The following is a 20,274-nucleotide window of genomic DNA, read 5'->3' as shown; positions in this document are numbered from 1 at the left end:
TAGTGGTGGGGTGGGGGTTCTGTGTTATATTAGACACAGTGGTTACTTCTCACAGCAAGTGTGGAATTATGTTTTAGTACTGAGCAGGTTAAGAATCTAACTTTAAAATTTAAGCAAACTGCAAACCAGATACAAGCCAAACTCCAACAACAAATCCACCCATGAAACAAAACCAGTAGAAACAGCAGCAGTCCATCAGTTTTGGGGGACTGTGGCACAGGAGGTAGAGCAGTTGTCCACCAATCTTGGGGTTATTGGTTTGATCCCCAGCTCCTTCAGTCACATGCCAAAGTCTCAATGAACAACATACTGAACCTAAACTTAGTGTGTGATTGTGAGTGCCAATGGGTGAATGACCAGCAGTGTAAAGAACTTTGAGTGCCAACAGGTAGATAAGCAGACCAAGCACAGACCATTTACCAATTAGCTCAGGGTTTGTTGAGTGTCATGTTTGATTGTATGTTGGAAATATGACCAAGTTAACCAAGATCGTTGCCTTTCACAAAAATGAAAAAGGATACAGAAAGACAGCTAAGACACTGAATGTTCCTAGAGACACTGTTGCAACATAGTTCAATTAAAAGGAACAGTGACTACGCTCGATGTGGCAGAAAAAGGAAACTATTAAAGGCTGCAACCAGATTTCTGAGAAGGCAGATGGAGAAAAAACGTTGAGTGACTGCAAAACATCTGCAGCAAGATTTGGTGGAAACAGGCACTGAGGTTTCAGTTTGCACATTAAGACTAAACACTGAAGGTTTCCATGTCAGAACTCCAACGCATCACTACTGACATCACTACTGACAAAAAACACCAAAAAATGTCAAGTTTATTATGCTCATAATCATAGAAATAAGCATTTTGGAATTCTGTTCTGTTTAATAATAAAAAAACTGGAACTTTTGGGGCCTTTAGATCAACTGCTATGTCTGGAGGAAGAGGAATGAAGCATACACTGAAAACCCCCATCTACAGTAAAGCCTGCTGGTGGCTCGGTGATGATTTGGGGCTTCTGCAGTGGAAACCTACAGCGTGTGGAACACAAGACGGATTCATTGAAGTATCAGGACATCTTAGAAGAAAGTTTCAGGCCGTCTGTGAGGAAGATAAGGCTTGGGTGTCATTAGACCTTCCTACAAGGCTTGGTTACAAACTCTCTGGAATCTGGAAGATTCCAGAGTGGCCGTCACAGTCACCTGACTTGAACCAGATACAAAACCTCAGGCAGGATTAAAAGAAGGCCAATGCAGCAATTATTAGTGAAGGAATTGGCTTCCTCTGCAATTCTGCCAGAAGCTGCTGTCTGAATGTGCATCACATCTGCAGCCGGTCATGCTACTAAAGGGTGTTCTCTCCTAACTATTAAAAATGCTTTTAATGAAGGAGTGGAATAATTTGGAGACTGCAGTAGTTAATAAACATTGGCTTTTGGGTTGTCTTTGAAGGAGACACTTTAGTCGCGTTGAGCTTATTTAAGTTGTTTTTGTTTAATTTGTTAATTGTAAAAAGCTAAAACAAAATTTTGCTTAAACACCTCATTTCAATGGGGATTGAATAATTATGAGTGCAAATGTTCTGCTTCACGTAGGGTACCTAGTTTCTCTTGATACCAAACCTCACCAGACCACTTACTTTATATAAAAACTATTGGTCTGTAAGAATAAAAAATAACTCACAAATTTACAGATGTTCATGCAAAACTTCGCATCTTAAAATCCTACAATTGAGCCATCGTTAGGGCATATTCACAGGTATGTCACTTTGTGAAGTCAAATGAGGGATCCCACTGTTTTTAGACTGAAAGCCAGGACATCTCTTTCTTTGCTGCAGAGATCCGGACCATTTTAAAACATTAACTACTGCAAAGAGGCAGATTGCAGCACCAGAGGAATGACATCTACAGGTTTTCTTGTTCAATCAAAGATAAATTGAACTGGCAACAACCTGGACCTCATTTTCACCTGGAAGTGCACCAAAGACAACATATTTGTCACTCTTCTGCATTTATCAGATCACTTCTTCATTCAGCTCACAGTCTTCATCCCTAGACCTTCACATTCTCCTACCACACAGTTGGCATTCGGCCATAATGTCTGGACTCTCAACCCGGAGCAGTTCTCTTCACTGGTCTCTGCCCCCACCACAAGATCTCTCCACCCTCGATACAGTTGCAGCCACAGACAGCCTCTGGAATACACTCATTGTGTCTGGAATGTCTCTTAGACCCATGAATTATTATTATTATTATTACTTGTCCCTCAGCTTCCACTCTGTGGCTTGCCGACTGAATCCTTGAGCAACGCACCACGCTCAGGAGTGCTGAGAGGATGTGGCACAAATCCAAGATTCCCTCTGCTCTTGCAGAGTATCTGGGCCTGCTTGTATCTATTTCTCACAGTATCACCAGGGGAAAGACTGAATACTACCAGAAGAAGCTTAGCAACACCATGGACACGAGAACACTTTTCTCCATTTCCAAAGCACTGATCTGCCCACCTCCACCTCTCTCACTGCCGACAACTTTGCAGGCTTCTTTGCTAATAAGGTGGCAGCCATCAGCTCACAGTTCTCTCCTCCAGATGATGACATCCTGCTAACTTCTTCCAACACTGCATTGCTCTACTAATTTTCAACTCTGACTGAGGATGACATATTCACCCTGCTCTTCTCTAACCATCCAACCACCTGCTCTCTGGATACAATCCCTTCCACTTTTCTTCAAGCAGTTTCACCCGCACAATGCCAGCTATTTCAGAAATCATCAACACATCTCTCACAACAGGCAGTTTTCCGACCTCAGTCAGGGAGGCCCAGATTACCCCACTGCTTATGAAAAGTCTTCTCTTGACCCCTCCCTTGTGGAGAATTACAGACCCATCTCTCTTCCTCCATTTCTGACAAAGACCATGGAACAAGCAGTCTTAAATCAACTATCAGACTTTGTTTCCTAGAACAACCTCTTCAATTTCAGTCCGTCTGGCTTCAAGCTTTGTCACTCCACAGAAATGGCACTCCTGACAGTTGTGAAATCTCTTTGAGCTGCAAAAGCCACAGGTCTTAACCCTACTCAACCTATCTGCAATCTTTGACACTGTGAATCATCAGATGCTCTTGTCCACACTCTCTGACTTTGGCATCTCTGGATCCGTTCCAGCTGGCTTCGGTCTTACCTATCGGGATGAACCTTCAAGGTATCCTGGCAGGGGCATGTTTCTCACTCTCATAGTCTCTCTACTGGTGTGCCGCAGAGTTCAGTTCTTGGTTCTCTTCTTTTCTATCTATACCAGATCTCTGGGTTCTATCATCTGCTCACATGGCCTTTCCTATCACTGCTATGCTGATGACACACAGCTCTCCCTGTCCTTTCCACTGGATGACTCCACTCTCTCATCATGCATTTTTGCCTGTCTCTCCAACATCTCTGCTTGGAGAGAGAGAGAGAGATCTTCCGCTCAACCTCTCCAAGATCGAAGTTCTTGTCTTCCCAGCCTTCGACACAACACAACATCAGCATCAACATTGGATCTGCAGTGATTGTCCCCACTAAGTCAGCCAGAAATCTGGGGGTCATCATCGACGTCCAATTGAGCTTTAAGGATCACATCTCCTCAGTCTCTAGGGCACGCAGATTTGCCCTCTACAACATCAGAAAGATCAGACCCTACCTCACAGAATATACAACACAACTCATTGTACAGGGGCTGGTCATATCTCGTCTTGATTACTGCAACGCTTTGTTAATGGGGTTACCAGTATGCACAATCAAACCCTTGCACATGATCCAAAATGCGGCAGCACGTCTTATTTTTTATTCAGCCAAAAAGGACTCGTGTCATACCACACTTCAGATCTCTACACTGGCTTCCTGTAACTGTCCACATCAAGTTCAAAGCTCTGTCTCTTACATACAGGGTGATCATCTCAACAGCTCCTGCTTACCTCAACTCCCCTATTCACGTCAACAATCCCTCCCATCCATTGCGCTGCCAATGAACCAATGTCTTTTGGTCCCAGCACCACACAGAAGACATCAAGCAAAACTCTTCAGCTCAGTGATCCCATGGTGGTGGAACGAGCTAGCAAACTCTGCAAGCTCAGCAAAGTCACTCCAAATACTCAAGAAAGAGCTAAAACAGAACCCTTTCGCACCTTCCTATGCACTTCCTATGATGGTCAAATCTATTTTAAAAATTCTTTTCTGCTTCTTCTTGCACTTGCATGTCATTAAATGTAAACTTCTCTGATGCTTGGTTTTGATGTTTTCTCCTTGACTTAGATTTTTTGCTTGCCTTGTACATCACATGTAAGTTGCTTTGGATAAAAGTGAGTGCTAATTGACTTATTATGAATATGTAAATTTATTCTAAATTTTAAAGATATTTCTCAAGTTCTCCCCCATAGAGCTTAGAGCTTAAAGAACAAATAACTGCTGACTGTAAACTGAACAACATGGTCACAGCTGAACTGCAGTGACTTCATCAATGGAGAACAACCACAAATCTCCAGACATCTCAGTCCTTTCCTTACCTCTGCATCAGTCTCATCTTCTTCCAGGTGATCCAGGGGGTCCTGGTATGTTGTCGGGTCTGGGTTATTGACTTTATCCAGGAGTTCAATGGCCAGAGTCCGGCTAAGGGGCTGAGAGACAAATGGGTGCTGGGAGGAAATAAGAACTTCATAAGTCAATACATAAACCAGCCTTTGCTCTGCTAGAGTGTGTGTGTGTGTGTGTGTGTGTGTGTGTGTGTGTGTGTGTGTCTGTGTGTGAGTGTGAGTGTGTGATTAGACAGATGCACAGACCTGAAACTAAATTCATGTAAAGTTTACAATGCAGAGCAGTAACATTAGGTCTGAGAATATGATTTTGTGCTGTTAAAAGTCCACAAATAAGCAAAAATTAATATTGATGGGATGATTGAGATTGAATGTTTTATCAGACCACCAATGGTAAGTTCCTTTTTAAAACCATGTTTTAAATAGAAATGTTAATTATTTTTATACATTATTATTATTATTATTATTATTAATATCCAGGTTTTTGATTAGCAATATTTATTAAATCAGCACCGATATGAATTGTCTTCGATGTAATCCTCACATTATTAGGAATACTAAATTCAGACAAAACTCAAATTATTCTATTTGGGCCTAAAAATATAAGAAATATGCTGTCTAACAATATAGTTACTTTAAATGGCATAACTTTGGCCTCCAGTGCTGCTGTGAGGAATTGGCGTTACATTTGACCAGGAGTTGTCTTTCACTTCACATATAAAACAAATCTCTAGAACAGCCTTCTTCCACCTACGGAACAGTGACAAAATAAGGCTTTCACTAGCTTCTCTCCATTGGCTCCATATAAAATCTAGAATAGGATTCAAAACCCTCCGCCTTACATACAAAGCTCTTTATCGTCAAGCTCCATCCTCTTTAAAAGCCCTTATAGTAACGTATCGTCCGATTAGACAACTTCGATCCCAGAATACAGGCCTACTTGTGGTTCCCAGAGTTTCCAGAAGTAGAATGGGAGGCGGAGCCTTTAGCCCTCTCCTGTGGAACCAGCTCCCAATCCAGATTCGGGGGGCAGACACCCTGGCTATTTTAAGACTAGGCTTAAAACCTTCCTTTTTGATAAAGCTGCACAGTTAACCTGAACTAGATCCGAGTTGAGATGCTATGGGTTTAGACTGTTGGGGACCCCCCCAAGTGTAATAAGCTCCTCTCCTCTTTTTTCTCTCTATACATTTATGTGTCGCTGCCGCATGCTATTAGCTTTGTGTCTGCTCTCTCCTTGTTGTTGTGCCTCTCCCTCTCTCTATCCCTTTCTGCAGGTGTCCTCGGTCTTGGAGCTGTGTGTTTTCTAGTTTGCCGCTACTGGTCTTACCAACCTGCCCGATGTTTCCTTGTTGCTTTTTGTTGCTCTTTTCTTTTTTCTCTCCACTCACCCCAACCGGTCAAGGCAGATGGCTGTCCACCCTGAGCCAGGTTCTGCTGGAGGTTTCTCCCATTAAAGGAAGTTTTTCCTCTCCACTGTTGCCTAGGGCTTGGTCAAGGGGGATTTGTTGGCTTGCCTCTACATTTTTGTATATGCTGGACTTTGTTATGTAAAGTGCCTTGAGATTACTTTGTTGTGAATTGGTTCTAAATGAATAAAGTTGAATGTAAATTTTTTTATTTATTATTCTGTTGTATATGCCATCTGCATAAACAGCAGGTTAGAAGATGAACATCCTAGAGGGCTTTTATTAAGGCCTCCAGTGCTGCACAATCTATCATCCTTTTGCATCTGAGCTTGAAAACTTTTCTTGGGGAAACACTGCAGGAGGAAGTCCACTATCACTGACACCCATTGGTTTTATCCTGAACCTCACAGCTGTGACTGTGGCTCGGTGCTTGATGTGAATATAAAATGTCTGTCATCATCAACATGTAGAAATCCATTTACCTGCAGCAGTTTATCGGCAGCAGGTCGTTTCTTTGGGTTCTTGGTCAGAGCAATTTTCACAAATTCATGAAAGTTTCCACTCCTGCAGAGAAAAAACAAATTGCCGATTCACTGAACCAATCAACTGCTCTAGTATGAGCTGGGCGATATATCCAATTATTATAATAAGAATTTTTGTTTTTAAATTCAGATTATTATTCTCTCTTCTGTCATCCAAATGGCAGCTGCAGTTCTGCTGAGTTGCATCAATAATGCCAGCTGTTACCTGGCACATGTGTTGGCTTTTCTAACCAATACCTTGAATATAGTTGCTACAGCACGTAAAGACATAATAGAATCAGAGAAAAATCATGTTAGCTCAGATACAGAAATGCCAGACATCTCAGCTCCTCTCTCTGTCACTTTTTTTTGTGCACAGGCTTCACAGTAAACAAAAGTAAAACACTCCGTCTACCCAGACTGCACTGTTGCATTCAGGGACAGTACACAGTATAGGCCACCTATGATTTAGTCGCGTTCATAGCCCAAAAAGCATTCACCATGTCTGGTAATTCCCTTTTTATTATTGTTAATATTAATATATAAAATAATTCCAGTATGTAAAATAGAAAGTCCTTTCTAGGGATGTTTTACTTTATCAATATGGCATATAGCCTTAGTTGCAGTGGTGACTAGCTGTGATTTACTTCTACTGTAATGCTTTTTTGTTTTTGCGGTGTTGTACAGTTACAGTCAGCATTTACAAGCCCATTGCATCACAGCTGCGATGTGCAGTGACTTACAGCTTTAGTGCACTGGGATGTAAAGCTCCAGTCGGTGTAAAATCAGGCTACTCACATCACTGCTCTGACATCTTCAGCTCCAGCTGATGTTCAAAAAGAATTTTCTATCTCTTTATTAGCATTAACAGCACCTGGCTGGGTAATGTGAATAATTAAACAGCTTCTTGATTGGAGACATAAATGTTGCATCACTGTTTCTATGCTGAGATAGATACTAATAGAGAGATGGATACTTACCACTTCAACTTGTCTTTTAGTTTGGGAGGCTGAAAGTTACTTTTGGTCATCAGCAGCAAAGCTCTGAGAGAGAGAATTAAATAATCATCTGAATGAGCAATTTTAACAATTTTTTAATTAACACTAACACACACAAATACACACTGACACAGATTAAGCAACATAACACACACCTCATGGGATGGAGCTCAAACATGGGTGGCTGCAGCTCTGCCAGTTCAATGGCGGTGACGCCAACAGCCCAGATGTCACACAGCTGGTTGTAGCCACCCTTCCTCTCAACTGCTGCCACCTCAGGAGCCATCCTGCAATGAAGCACACGCCTGAGCTCAGTCAACAAATCCCAGAACTTGAACACCTGTCATTCAAAACAGAATGATATAAAACAAGAGAAGAAAATCTCCATCCCCTTCTCATCACAAAGCGGCAGGCTGCTTGCATTCATGTTACTATGGAGACAACTTATGAGAGGAAGAGGAGGAGGAAGGTAGTACCAGTACGGAGTCCCAATAAAGGACTTCCTCTTTGCGATGGTCATGGTGATTTGAGCTGACACACCAAAGTCCGCTGCCGACAAACACAGACACACACGCGCACACACACACAGAAAAAGGTCAAAGATCAGTTACAATGTCCTTTAGGGTATTTTCTGAGGCTGACAGTAATAAACTGGTGAAACTGGTGAATCCTAAAATTAGTGAGTGGTGGTAAAAGGGCTAAAACCATCACTGAGGAAGGTGAACTACAGCCACTAAATAGAGAACCCACTCTTTATTTATTTATTTATTTCTTGTTTCACGCCATATTTTATATTTTAAAATTCAGAAATTTCACCTCCATGCTCCCCGAGTCTGATCAGGTGACATCAACAGAGAGGCGACTCACCAAGTTTAACGTATCCGTTATCAGTCAGCAGGATGTTGGCTCCCTGTGGACACAACAGAGCTCAAAATGAATAACACCTAACCTCTACATCTGTTTTAGAGAATGCCTGATTACCGATAAATTTAAATCTGGTGTTGGATGTGTCCTGGGAGACATGAACATGTGAGGCAGCTCACCTTGATGTCTCTGTGCATCTTTCCTTTACTGTGCAGGTAGAACAGACCCTGCAGGACAAACAGCTGCACCTTACTACAAGGAATCTGATTGAACAGAGATGCTGAGTCAGAGAATCTTATTGGTCATTACCTGCAGAGTTTCTCGCAGGACATAGGCGATCTGTGATTCAGTCAGTGGCCCAGTTACTGAGAGATGAAGCAACACAGTTCACAACCAAAGAAAACCGAACTCAAAACTTCTCTACGTTAGAACTGAAAATCCCAGTTTTTGTGGTTCAATGTGGTTTATTAACTAATAACACAGAAATCATTGTTCAGTATTTGTGTTTTTAGCAGCTTTTAAGAAACTGAACTTCCTGTGACACAATATAAAATCAGGGTCTAACATTGTGTCACATCCCAGGTCTTAAAGCTGAAATTCATAACCCAGTGTTTTCAATAGGGTCATTGTTTAAAATCCTGAAGGTCTTAGTTTGTCCACACACTTCCTTCATGTCCCTGACTTTACCAAATATTATAAACTTGCTCCTGTTTTAGACTGCAGCTTCAGACCTTAAAGCAGTTTAAATCGTTATCTGTCTGCAGGGGGCCGGCCTGTCTGCTTCCTCCACCTCTCTCTGTGGTGGAGCCATGCTTGTGCTTGTGCCCTTGACACAGAGATTTAATGAGGGCTAAAAACCAACGTGTCTCATTATCGAGAACCCAGCTGAACAAATGTAGGCAATAACAAGCAGAGATGAAGGCAGCGTGGGCGTTGTCACGGCAACAGGGACAGCCGGGTGCCGATGGAGACTTTTAAAGTTTTAAAGACACACGCCTCTCTACCGAGGTCAGTGTTCAGTCAATGCTGACAAGATGTTACATCAGTGAGGGGGTTAGCCTACAGGCTGAAAGGGGTGGTGGGAGGAACACCTGGGCAGATAACTGAGAGGACACTTTAGTGCTGACACCTGCTTTTGTAAATACTTTACTACTACTCACACAATAATATTGTTATATATAATAACTGTCAATTATGTGATTGTGTCTTTTCATATGAACCATCTGAGCTTGAATTTTTACATTGAAACAGATTTTGGATCCTTAAAGGAAATAATTACTTGATAAATGAACATCAACTGCACTACTTACGGGAAGGACACAGCAAACTATCAAAAAGAGAGTATCTTACTGTGGTAAATGTCCTGCAGGGATCCTCCTCCACAGAACTCCATACAGATCCACAATGTCTCCCTACTGCACACACACACAAACACACACGCATTGTCATTGAGATGTGTCTGTCTGCTGTCTGTCCTGTGGTCCTGATGCTGCGGTCATGGTAACAGTTACCGAAGGTAGCTGCCGTAGTACGCCACAATGTTGGAGTGTTTACAGTCCTTCATCATCTGAATCTCCTGCTGCACCACAGCAAAGTCCTCCCCTACACACACACAACCAGATGCGTGTAGAGTTTATTTCACCACAGAAAAGTTTTATCGACTTCACCAGGAGTCTGATGAAACAAAACATATCTGAGAAGGAACTAAATGTTAAACTAACACCATCTGGAACCCCGTAACCCCATGATTCAGACTGATCCAAAACTCATCTGAGATTTAAATGTATCCAACAGACATTTAAACTCTCCTCTGCTCTTCCTGGTTTCCTGTTAAAGCTTTTTAATCAGACCAGATCTTCTCCACATGGCTTCTCTGGATATTGTAATAACTGACAACTGTGGAAAGGTAGGGAGCTTTCCATTTACAGTCAGTGTGTTCAGCATCTCTCTGACACCACAGTTGTGATGTATAAAGCACAGACTCCTATAAACATACACATAGCTTGATGGTCCCACGATAGTGGAACAAGCTACACTCAGGACTCAGCCTCAATCCCAATATTCAAGAAGTTGAAGACAGAACTCTTCATTCACTTACTATGCACCTAATCTATTACAAAAGGCTATTCTTTCAATTTTACTTCTCACGATTCTTCCTATAGCTGCAATGATGTCTCCTTAAATTAGATTGTTTGCTGGTTTGTACCTCACTTGTACATTGAATGAATCATCCATACTTTGGATGACCCCCTCCCTCCATCTATAACCACTTATCCTTCACGGTCGCAGGAGGGCTGTAGCCTATTCCAGCTGTCCGGGAGGCAGGGTCCACCCTGCACTGGTCTCGTTTATGCCAGGGCACAACACAGAGAGACATATACAGACATTCAACCATTCACACTTATGGGCAATTTAAATGGTAAATGGTCTGCACTTAGCGCTTTTCTACCTACTGGCACTCAAAGTGTTTTACACTGCTTCTTATTCACCCATTCACACTCACAATCATACAAACCCTCACACACCAATGGGGGAGCTGTTATGCAGCTGGCTAACACTCACCGGGAGCAACTAATTTGGAGTTCAGTGTCTTGCTCAAGGACACTTCGAAATGTGACTGGACGAGTTGGGGATCGAACCAACAACTGCGAGAATGGTGGATGACTGCTCTACCTTCCTGCACCAGAGTCACCAATGAACTTAACATGCATGTCTTTGGACCGTGGGAGGAACTGGCAGAAGCCCACACTAGCATGAAGAGAAATGAACCAGAATCAGATTCAGTAAAACTCCTGAGTTTAAAGTCTCACGTGTTGGTGAAGCTGCAGAGCCATGGCATTGTGCAGTGAATGTTCAGCACCTGTTCAGCAGGTAAAATCCTGCTCAGTATTCACAATCAGAGTTCCTGTTATAGTGTCTCCAGACAAACATGTTTATCATGTCAGAGCCCAGAAAGAAAGGGGGCAAAACAAAGAGTGTTTGTGCTGCATCAGGCCTCATTAAAGCTGATCAGAATAAATATGGTGGATTTATGTAAGTTATCTCATTAAAATCGAGGCTGTGCGGTAGGAGAGGTGTCACTCTAAAAAAATGTCATCACTATATATATAATTTTTTCTTCAGAAGTGAGAGAAGTGACCATCAGTTTTTATTCCAGATGTCTGAGACCCAATATCCACAAACCACAGCTCACTAAGCTCATCCAGCTAGAGGAGAAAGTGGAAACCAATTGAATTGTGCATATAAAGTGACTTCCTGTCTCCTCTGACTTTTGATGATGATGATTTCATAATTCAGTTCTGTTGTTGCTAACTTTTCCTTATGGTTTCAAACTCTGCAGTTTTTGACAGTGATTTCTGGTGATCAGACTTGTTCAATTCTGCACTGATCGATATCAACTAATCTATTTTTATCTTCCTGCAGTTCAGGGATGGACGCTGAGTCAGCAGAGACAACAGCCCCAATCAATACAATCAGTGACAAGCTTTATCTTCAGTCCATCTTAAAACACATCTTTTTATTGAAAAGTTTCATCCAGTTGACATTAAAAAAACTATGTCGCAAACAAGTAATGCTGCAGCAAAATGATTATGAATTCTAGAAGAATTTGAAATGACACAGGGATACATTAAAAAAATGCTGTAAAATAATGCAGTGAAATAAAAATGTTTAAAAGAATTGGTTATAGATGTTGATGGGGCAGGGGACTGGTTAAAGATGGTGCAATGGTTTACTTTGATCTCATGAACTGGTGCAGTTATGATGCAGAGTTGATTCTCACCAGGCTCCAGTTTGATGACTTTGATGGCAGCCAGTTCTCCAGTGCTGACACTCCTCACCTGGCAGAGAAAGAGTTTTCACCATCAGGATTCAAACATTCTGCAGCATTAGCTGCCACACATTCATCCACAAGCTTCAACATGAATCATTTAATGTGTCCTTGGGGAAAAGTGTGTTGGCTCAACATGGTGCGGTTTGTATCAGAACTGATCAATAAAATTGTTATCAACTTATCACTGAGACTGCAAAACCTGACAATATTTTGAAACAAAATGACCACATCACACCATAAAAATATCTGTATCACCTAGAGTGGTTGAGTAACATGAAACTGATTTTACTGATCAGTTGGATCAACACACTTATTGTGAAAAAGCTCCACAAAGTGCTGATAATCATTTTTTGTTTTGTTTGGCTCAAATGAAAGACAAAATTCTTTTATGATTTTCTACAGTTATTCAGGTTGAATGTGATTAATCGGAGTAAACATTTCAAAAAAGTGTTTTATTTCAACAGCAAAGAATCCTCTAATGATAAACTATCAATTGTGTACACAAAAATGCTTAAATATATACAATTTTAAATGTTTTAACTTTATACTCTCAATAATTAATTATAACAAAAATGTGTGCAGGAGAGACTCGAAGCTAAAAGCTTACACAAAAACCTGTTCTAAATCTTTTTAAATGAAAAAAAAAGACCAGATAACTATAAACAAATACATGTTATTTTAGATTTCAGATGAAGAAACCTCTGCAGCTTATTTAATGTTAGAAGACTTTGACAAAAACTGGACAGATATGATTACACTTCCTATGGACAAAACTGTAGCTTCACACACACATGCTTAAGGAAATCCAATACACACCTTGATTCAATATCATAATGATCAGTGTCTGTGTGTTTGACTGTGGTCACTATTAGCCCTAATTAAAAGTGTGTACTGGAGTGAGACACTATTGTTAGTTAACATTTTGTCAGGTAATAACACAATCCTGACAGAACCTTAAAAAAGCCCCAACAGACCCCTGACCCTGTGGTTAGAATCAACAGAAGATGGCTTTCGAACCTCTACACAGTGAAATGTCCTGTTTGACTCTTCAGGACCGGAGGGGCAGTGTGTTGGGGACAAGAGGACCTGAAGGAGGACAAGCTGCCACTGATCTATTCCCGTCCTCTGCCCTGACCTCCTTCATCTCGCAGCTTCAGCATTTCATCCCTGCTGAAATTTATACCTCACCACATACATCCTGCAGCTCTGACTGGGTGTTAATTAAAACACAGCTTATGATAAAGCCCCCCAACTGCCCCACCTTCCCCCTTCTCTGAGCCCCCCTCCCCCTAGACCACATTGAAGGTGATGCACCAGTATCCTTCCTGTGGGTCGATACGAACTGATGGAGCTTCGGACGACGATCGATAAACCTGTGATGGGTGTGTGTGTGTGTGTGAGATGCCACAGAGCAGAGGATCGTGGGAAATGTCCCAGCCAGGCATCAACCAGTGAATCACTGATTAACTTGTACGAAACTGGAGTGAGCTGCTCAGTTTCATTTTTAGAGGTTAAGATAAAGAAACAGCTGCCCCCAAAGCCCCTCCCCCGGCTCTGAAATAACTCTGATTGTATAAAGATGTTGTTAGCACCCGGTCCCCCACAGGCACCGTCCTGCTTAAATAAGCATTAAAATTCAACATAAACACAAAGACAGACAAGACAGACTGCTGTAACTTCCTGTCACTTGACACTGACTAGACCTAAAACCAGAAGCAGACTTGGTCCATCAGCGGCTGGACTGGAGGGTTATGAAACTGAACAAAGACAACATAACAACCAACAGGAATCAAATGAAATTATTTTCATTTATCTAGCATGTCACACTGATCTGACATTCAGGGATAACCTGCTCCTTACTTCACCATCAGCCCATTGTTTGTATGTGGGCCTTGGCTATTCTAATAGAGAATGAGTTGATGATTTTAAAGGGAATCTGCTGGTTTGTCCCACTGCAGTAATTCACTTAGGTAGGGTGGTGCCAGTCCATTTAAAGGATTAAAAACAAAAATTAACAACTTAAAATCAATTTGAAAGCAAACTGGAAGCCAGTGAAGACAGACCAGAACCATAGTTATAAAGGTGGAATTTTCCTGTATTTGTCAAGAGATGAGCAGCAGCATTTTGACCCACCTGAGAATAGACAGGGAAGACTGATTGAAATCAGAGTACAATGTACTGCGGTAGAAGAAGCATGAATTGTTATTTAATGATCATCATCAGAAAGTAATGGCTTTTCTTTAATTAAAGAACGCCTTCACAGATTTTGAACTTGCTTCTTTTGGTTCTAATTTGGGTATTACATGTACATAAATGCCATTAAACTTACTAACACTAACTGGTAAATGATAAATGGTCACTTATATAGCACTTTTTATCCAAAGCGCTTTACAATGTTGATTCCCATTCGCCCATTCACACAATGGTGGTGGTGGCTGCCATGTAAGGTGCTCACCTGACCCACCGGGAGCAACTACGGGGTTCAGTATGTTGCCCAAGGACACTTTGGCATGTAGCCAGGAGCGGGGATTGAACCACTAACCCTGTGGTCCATGGTCAACTGCCTTACCAACTGAGCTACAGCCACCTCCAGCTAGAAGCAGATAAATATTTGAATACAGAGAAGTCAATGGCATGTTTAAAAGCATTAATGTATATTTAAACCAGGAGCCATAGCAAGCAAGTTGAAAATTGGTGAAGTCACCATTTAAAGACGTCAGCTGGAGAAAGCTGGAGTTCCCAACTGAGTTGATCTATTTATCAACTTTCAGATCACTCTCAAACATCACCCACTTTACAGTCGTCTTCAGATGTGGAGCCTGAGGGCCAAGACCCCGGGCAAGTCAGTTATGGGTGGAAATAACAATAAATCTGAGTACACAATATGCTCATCATCTGCTCTTCATCACCTTGTCATTGCTAGTCATCAGTCACCTGCTTGTGGGACAGAGCAGCTGACAAAAAATTCACAGTAAATGTAGGAGGCTCTTGGGTGGTAGTATTACACGAAGCAGAACCCTGCAGAGATGCTGCTGCAGCTGCTGAATTATTGATAAAGTTGATGCACCAACGTTGTGGTTTTCTGTCATCACGTTGAGATTTTTATACTTAATTGCCTTCATAACCACAGCAACATCACAAACCTCATCTAATAACACAATCAGAAGATCAAGGACGAGTCTGGAGATTTACAGTCACCTCCATCTACAAAACGCTGCAGACCCTGCTCAATCATGCCGAAATTTAGATTAGATCTTCCAATGCTGTCACTCAAACAGCACCAACAGCAGGTCTCTGGAGTTACGACAGAAAATGTTATCTGTCTCCTTCTCCTTAGAGACACCTGCATGTGCTAGCTTTGGTAGTCACCAAGCTAGAGAAATGGTGGCAACAGCAGATTTAGACAATCATATGCATTTACATGGATCCAAGTGACCAGATAACAGTTGGCTTTCTCTGGAAAGCTGATTTCTTTGAGGGGCTGTAGCTCAATTATTAGAACAGTTCTCACAAACCACAGGGTTAGTGGTTCTTCTCACGATCCTACTGGCTACATGTTAAAATTTTTCCAAAATTCCGATAATGGAAACCTGATTTCCCCAGGTAGATAGCTACCAGAGAACACCAATTTCTTTGCCATGCATATGTGTAATTAGGTTTCTAATTGGCTTTCTCCAGCAGACTATAGGTGGACTAATCAACACAAAGGGTCTGACAGAAGTCTACAAAAGCTGTGTGTCTGTTTCTCTTTTCCTCTCCCTTGACCCTGCAGCAACATGAACATGGCAAAAAAAAAAGAAGAAAAAAACAAGTTCTGTAACTATAAACTTAAAATTTGTGAGCCATGCTTCCAAAATAAGTGGTTAAGAAAAAAATATTATTCTGCTGTGAAACAATATGTGGTTTTCCATTCTTATTCTACTTCTTTTCCTTTCGGCTGTACCCTTTCAGGGGTCGTCACAGTGAATCATGTGCCTGCATCTAACCCTGTCTTCTGCATCCTCTTCGCTCACATCAACTAACTTCATGTCCTCTCTCACTAAATCCATAAATCTCCTCTTTGATCCTCCTCTAGACCTCCTGCCTGGCAGATCCAACCTCAGCATCCTTCTACCCATATATTCACAGTCTCTCCTCTGAACATGTCCAAAGCACCTCAATCTGGCCTCTCTGACTTTATTTTCAAAACATCTAACATGAGCTGTCCCTCTGATGTCCTCATTCCTGATCCTGCCCATCCTCTTCATTCTCAAAGAAAACCTCAACATCTTAAGCTCTGCTACCTCCACCTCTGCCTTCTGTTCTTTCATCAGTGCCACTGTCTCTACGCTGAACGACATCGCTGGTCTAACCACCTTCTTGATCACCTTTCCTTTCATTCTGACTTTTCTCCACCCATTCCAACCTGCTTGCAAATGCCTCTTGAAATCTTTTCCACACTCTCCATTACTCTAAACCATTAACCCTAAGTCCTGCACCTTCTGCTCCCCGTAACCTCACTGTTCCACTTGGGTCCCTCTCATTTACACATATGTATTCTGTCTAATATGCAGATTTCGAGTAACCAGTTGCATATAAACATTGTTTACTGATCTTCAAGTAACTCGGTTACTTAAGCACAGGTAAACACTGTTAACTAAATAAAACCAGAGACATGCCAGCCCCTGTTCTTCACACCACTTTGTTCACAAACTTCCCATTATAATAAGGTAAAACTCTGACCATGTTTACATGGATTTAAAGGGTGACTTTACCGATTTTCAACTTGCTTTCTATGGCTTTATTTTAGGATGTAAATGTACATAAATGTTTTTAAACTTCCCTCTCGACTTCTCTATGTTATATTTCTCTCCCTTTAGTTGAAGACTCCTCCAGATGACACCACCCAGGAGTTTTTCATCATTAAGGGTTCAAATGTCGTCATCTAGGATAGATCTGGAAAAGCAGGTTGATCATGATTATAAACTGCATAGTATGAGCAACAAGATGACATAATTTGAACTGAAGATTCCTCCAAGTGATGTCATCTGATATTTTTATATAGCGAAGTCGAAGCATAGTTTAATGGCATTTATGTGCATGTACTACCCAAACTAGAAAGAAGTTCAAATGAGTGAAGGCATCCTTTTAATACATTAGACATTTGGCAGACACTTTTATCCAAAGCGACTTTCAAGTGAGGTACAAGGCAAGCAAAAATCTAAGTCAAGGAGAAAACATTAAAGCAAAGTCCTATAAAAGGAAGTGTTTAGGTTTCATGAAATGTAAGTGCAAGAAAGGGAAGAAAAAAACGTTTTTTTAATAGATTTAAGTGCATGGGAAGGTGCGGAAGAGTTTTTTTTTTTAGCAGTTTTTTCGTATATTGGCAGTGAGTTTGCTGAGTGTGCAGTTTGGTAGCTCTTAACCAGTAACCAACAGTTGGCTCTCTCGAAAAAGTTGATTTCCTAAGTGTCATGTTTACAGGAAAGCTGGTTTCCGAAATCGGAAGATAGAAGTCTAAATAAGTCAGTTTCCCCCATGGATTCTTAAAATTGTGTAAGTGTTGTGGATCAGCTTCATGCGTCTTTTGTTTCTCTCCCCTGCACTGTCACGTAGTGCTGCGACACAAACACACACACACACAGGCTCATACATTCCTATGCCCTAATTGTTCTTCAATATTAGGAACAATTACTAAATTACTTATAAACTTACATCAAAAAACTATGCTATAACTTAGACATTATGATCAGTCTCTTATAGTCCTCGTTCTTCTGGTGTCAGAGGTCACCAACACTTGACATTGGCGGACTTCACCATGTTTATCTTTTATTGTGTGGATGTTTTTCCCCACATCATCAACAATCAACACAATGTCCCAGGAAGAAAACTGTGGTTTGCATGTGTCAATTTTTACAGTCTTTGGAGCTTAGGCATAAGCTGCCATATTCTGTACTTCTCTCCATCTATGGCAGGCATAGAGCTCCTCTTTCTGGATCATTCCTGGAGGCATAGATGGTTGGGTTTTAAGAGAAGAAGGTGATTTGACATCAATGCCTCCAAGTCATTTGGATCATTGGACAGTGCAGTTATTGGCCAACTGTTTATGATGGCTTCAGCATCAAAAAGTAATGTCTGCAGACCCTCTTTATCCAAACATTCATCTTTCAGTGTAGTACCAAATATTTTCCTGATGGAAAAAATTAAATGCTCCCATACTCATCCGTGGTGAGAGCCAGATGGAGGATTAAACATCCACTTGATGCCATGTTGGACCAGCATATTTTCTTTTTTGGACATGTTCCATTCTTCTAGAGTCTTTTTGAGCTCTCGCTCGCCCAACAAAGTTTGTTCCATTGTCTGAAAGTATTTCCAAAACCTGTTCTCTTCTTGCAATGAAGCATAGAAAAGCATAAATAAATAAGGTGGCAGCTATCAGCTCACAGTTCTCTCCTCCAGATGATGATATACTACAGCAATGCATTGCTCTCATCATTTTCAACTCTGACTGCGGGCAACGTATCCACCCTCCTCCTCTGTAACCATCCGAGCACCTGCACTCTGGATCCGATCCCTTCCACTGTCCTTTAAGCAGTTGCACACGCACTAATGCCAGCTATTACACAAATCATCAACACATCTCTCACAACAGCCACTTTTCTGACCTCATTCAAGAAGGCCCAGGTTACCCCACTCCTCAAGAAGCCTTCTCTTGATCGCGCTGTTGCAAAGAATTACTGACCTATCTACCTTCTTCCATTTCTGGCCAGGACAATGGAACAAGCAGTCTCCAATCAACTCTCAGACTTTCTTTCAAAGAATAACTTCCTCTATGTCAACCAGTCTGGTTTCAAGTGGGGTAACTCCACAGAAACTGCACTCCTGACTGTCGTGGAATATCTTCAAGCTGCAAAAGCCACAAGTCAGTCTTCTGTCTTAATCCTACTATCCTTAGCCTTTGACACTGTGAACCATCAGATCCTCTTGTCCACATCACCTCGGATAAGCTCTAGCCTGGCTTCAGTCCTGCCTATCGGGACGATCCTTCAAGGTATCCTGGCGGGGGCATGTTTCTCACTCTCATAGCCTCCCTACCAGTGTGCCGCAGTGTACAGTTCTTGGTCCTCTTCTTTTTTCTGTCTACACCACATCCCTGGTTTCTATCATCAACTCGCATGGCCTTTCCTATCACTGCTATGCTGATGATACACAGCTCTTCCTGTCCTTTCCACTGGACGACTCCACTGTCTCATCACACATTGACGTCTGGTGGTTCCCAGCACCACAGAAGACACCAAGCAAAACCCTTCAGCGCAATGATCCAACGATGGTGGAACGAGCTACCAAACTCAGCAATTCTCTTCCGGATCTTACTATGCATTTAAATACATAAATAAATAAATAAGTAAAAATTCCTTTCTTGCACTTGCATCTCGTGAAATGTAAACACTTTTCTGATAGGACTTTGCTGGGATGTTTTTCTCCTTGACTTAGATTTTTGCTTTGCCTTGTACCTCACCTGTAAGTCGCTTTAGATAAAAGTCTGCTAAAGGATTAAATGTAAATAAACAAGTCCATGTCCAATGATGCTGCCCCCTCTATGTGGACAACTTGGGTAGCCAGAAATGTAAATATGACGCCATATCTTTTGCATTGTTCATCCTTAATCAGTATTAGAAGAACCAAAGCAATCAACACCTGTTCTAATTAATGGTGGTTTATCAGGTAAAACTCTTTGGGGGGGTCTGTCATTTGTTGCCACTCAGTTGATCCATGTAATCTTTGACAGGTTCTGCACTGATGCTAAGTTCGAATTTAGAACACAGTACTTTTGACATAAAGTACACAAAACATTGCTGAAACCACCATGGCCTGTCCTTTATTGGATTTCCTGAAGTATGAGCGGTGACACTCGATCTTTAGCCAGAATGGCAGTGTGTTTGGATTCCTTAGGCATTGCAGCTCTGCTGAGCCTACCACCCACATGGAGAATTCCATCTTGAAGCACTGGATTATGTTTATGTTTATGTTTATGTATGTAACATTTCACAGGTTCTCCCTTTAGCAGAGCAGATATTTCCTCCTGAAAATTATTGCGCTGGCAATGATAAATTATT

General features: G+C 41.5%; 1 protein-coding gene across 5 annotated transcripts in view; it reads right to left on the bottom strand.

The window, feature by feature from the left end:
* The window catches only part of LOC137123248 (mitogen-activated protein kinase kinase kinase kinase 3-like), a 34,769-nt gene that overhangs the window by 11,774 nt on the left and 2,721 nt on the right, over positions 1-20,274 (bottom strand). The window contains exons 2-12 of one of the 5 annotated variants that reach the window (XM_067496682.1): positions 12,128-12,185; positions 9,858-9,948; positions 9,697-9,761; positions 8,656-8,711; positions 8,526-8,573; positions 8,350-8,392; positions 7,959-8,031; positions 7,638-7,769; positions 7,465-7,527; positions 6,446-6,527; positions 4,528-4,656 (exon numbers count right to left, since the gene is read on the bottom strand). In XM_067496682.1, coding sequence (XP_067352783.1) covers positions 4,528-4,656; positions 6,446-6,527; positions 7,465-7,527; positions 7,638-7,769; positions 7,959-8,031; positions 8,350-8,392; positions 8,526-8,573; positions 8,656-8,711; positions 9,697-9,761; positions 9,858-9,948; positions 12,128-12,185 — 840 coding nt within the window. Of the gene's footprint in view, positions 1-4,527; positions 4,657-6,445; positions 6,528-7,464; positions 7,528-7,637; positions 7,770-7,958; positions 8,032-8,349; positions 8,393-8,525; positions 8,610-8,655; positions 8,712-9,696; positions 9,762-9,857; positions 9,949-12,127; positions 12,186-20,274 lie in introns of those variants that run through there. The other 4 variants (XM_067496684.1, XM_067496683.1, XM_067496687.1 and 1 more) reach the window with 4 other exon arrangements.

The sequence above is a fragment of the Channa argus genome, chromosome 3, assembly GCF_033026475.1.
Source record: "Channa argus isolate prfri chromosome 3, Channa argus male v1.0, whole genome shotgun sequence".
NCBI classification, from domain to species: Eukaryota; Metazoa; Chordata; class Actinopteri; order Anabantiformes; family Channidae; genus Channa; species Channa argus.
The sequence above is the reverse complement of the archived record's forward strand: the minus strand, read 5'-3'. Positions and strand labels throughout refer to the sequence as shown.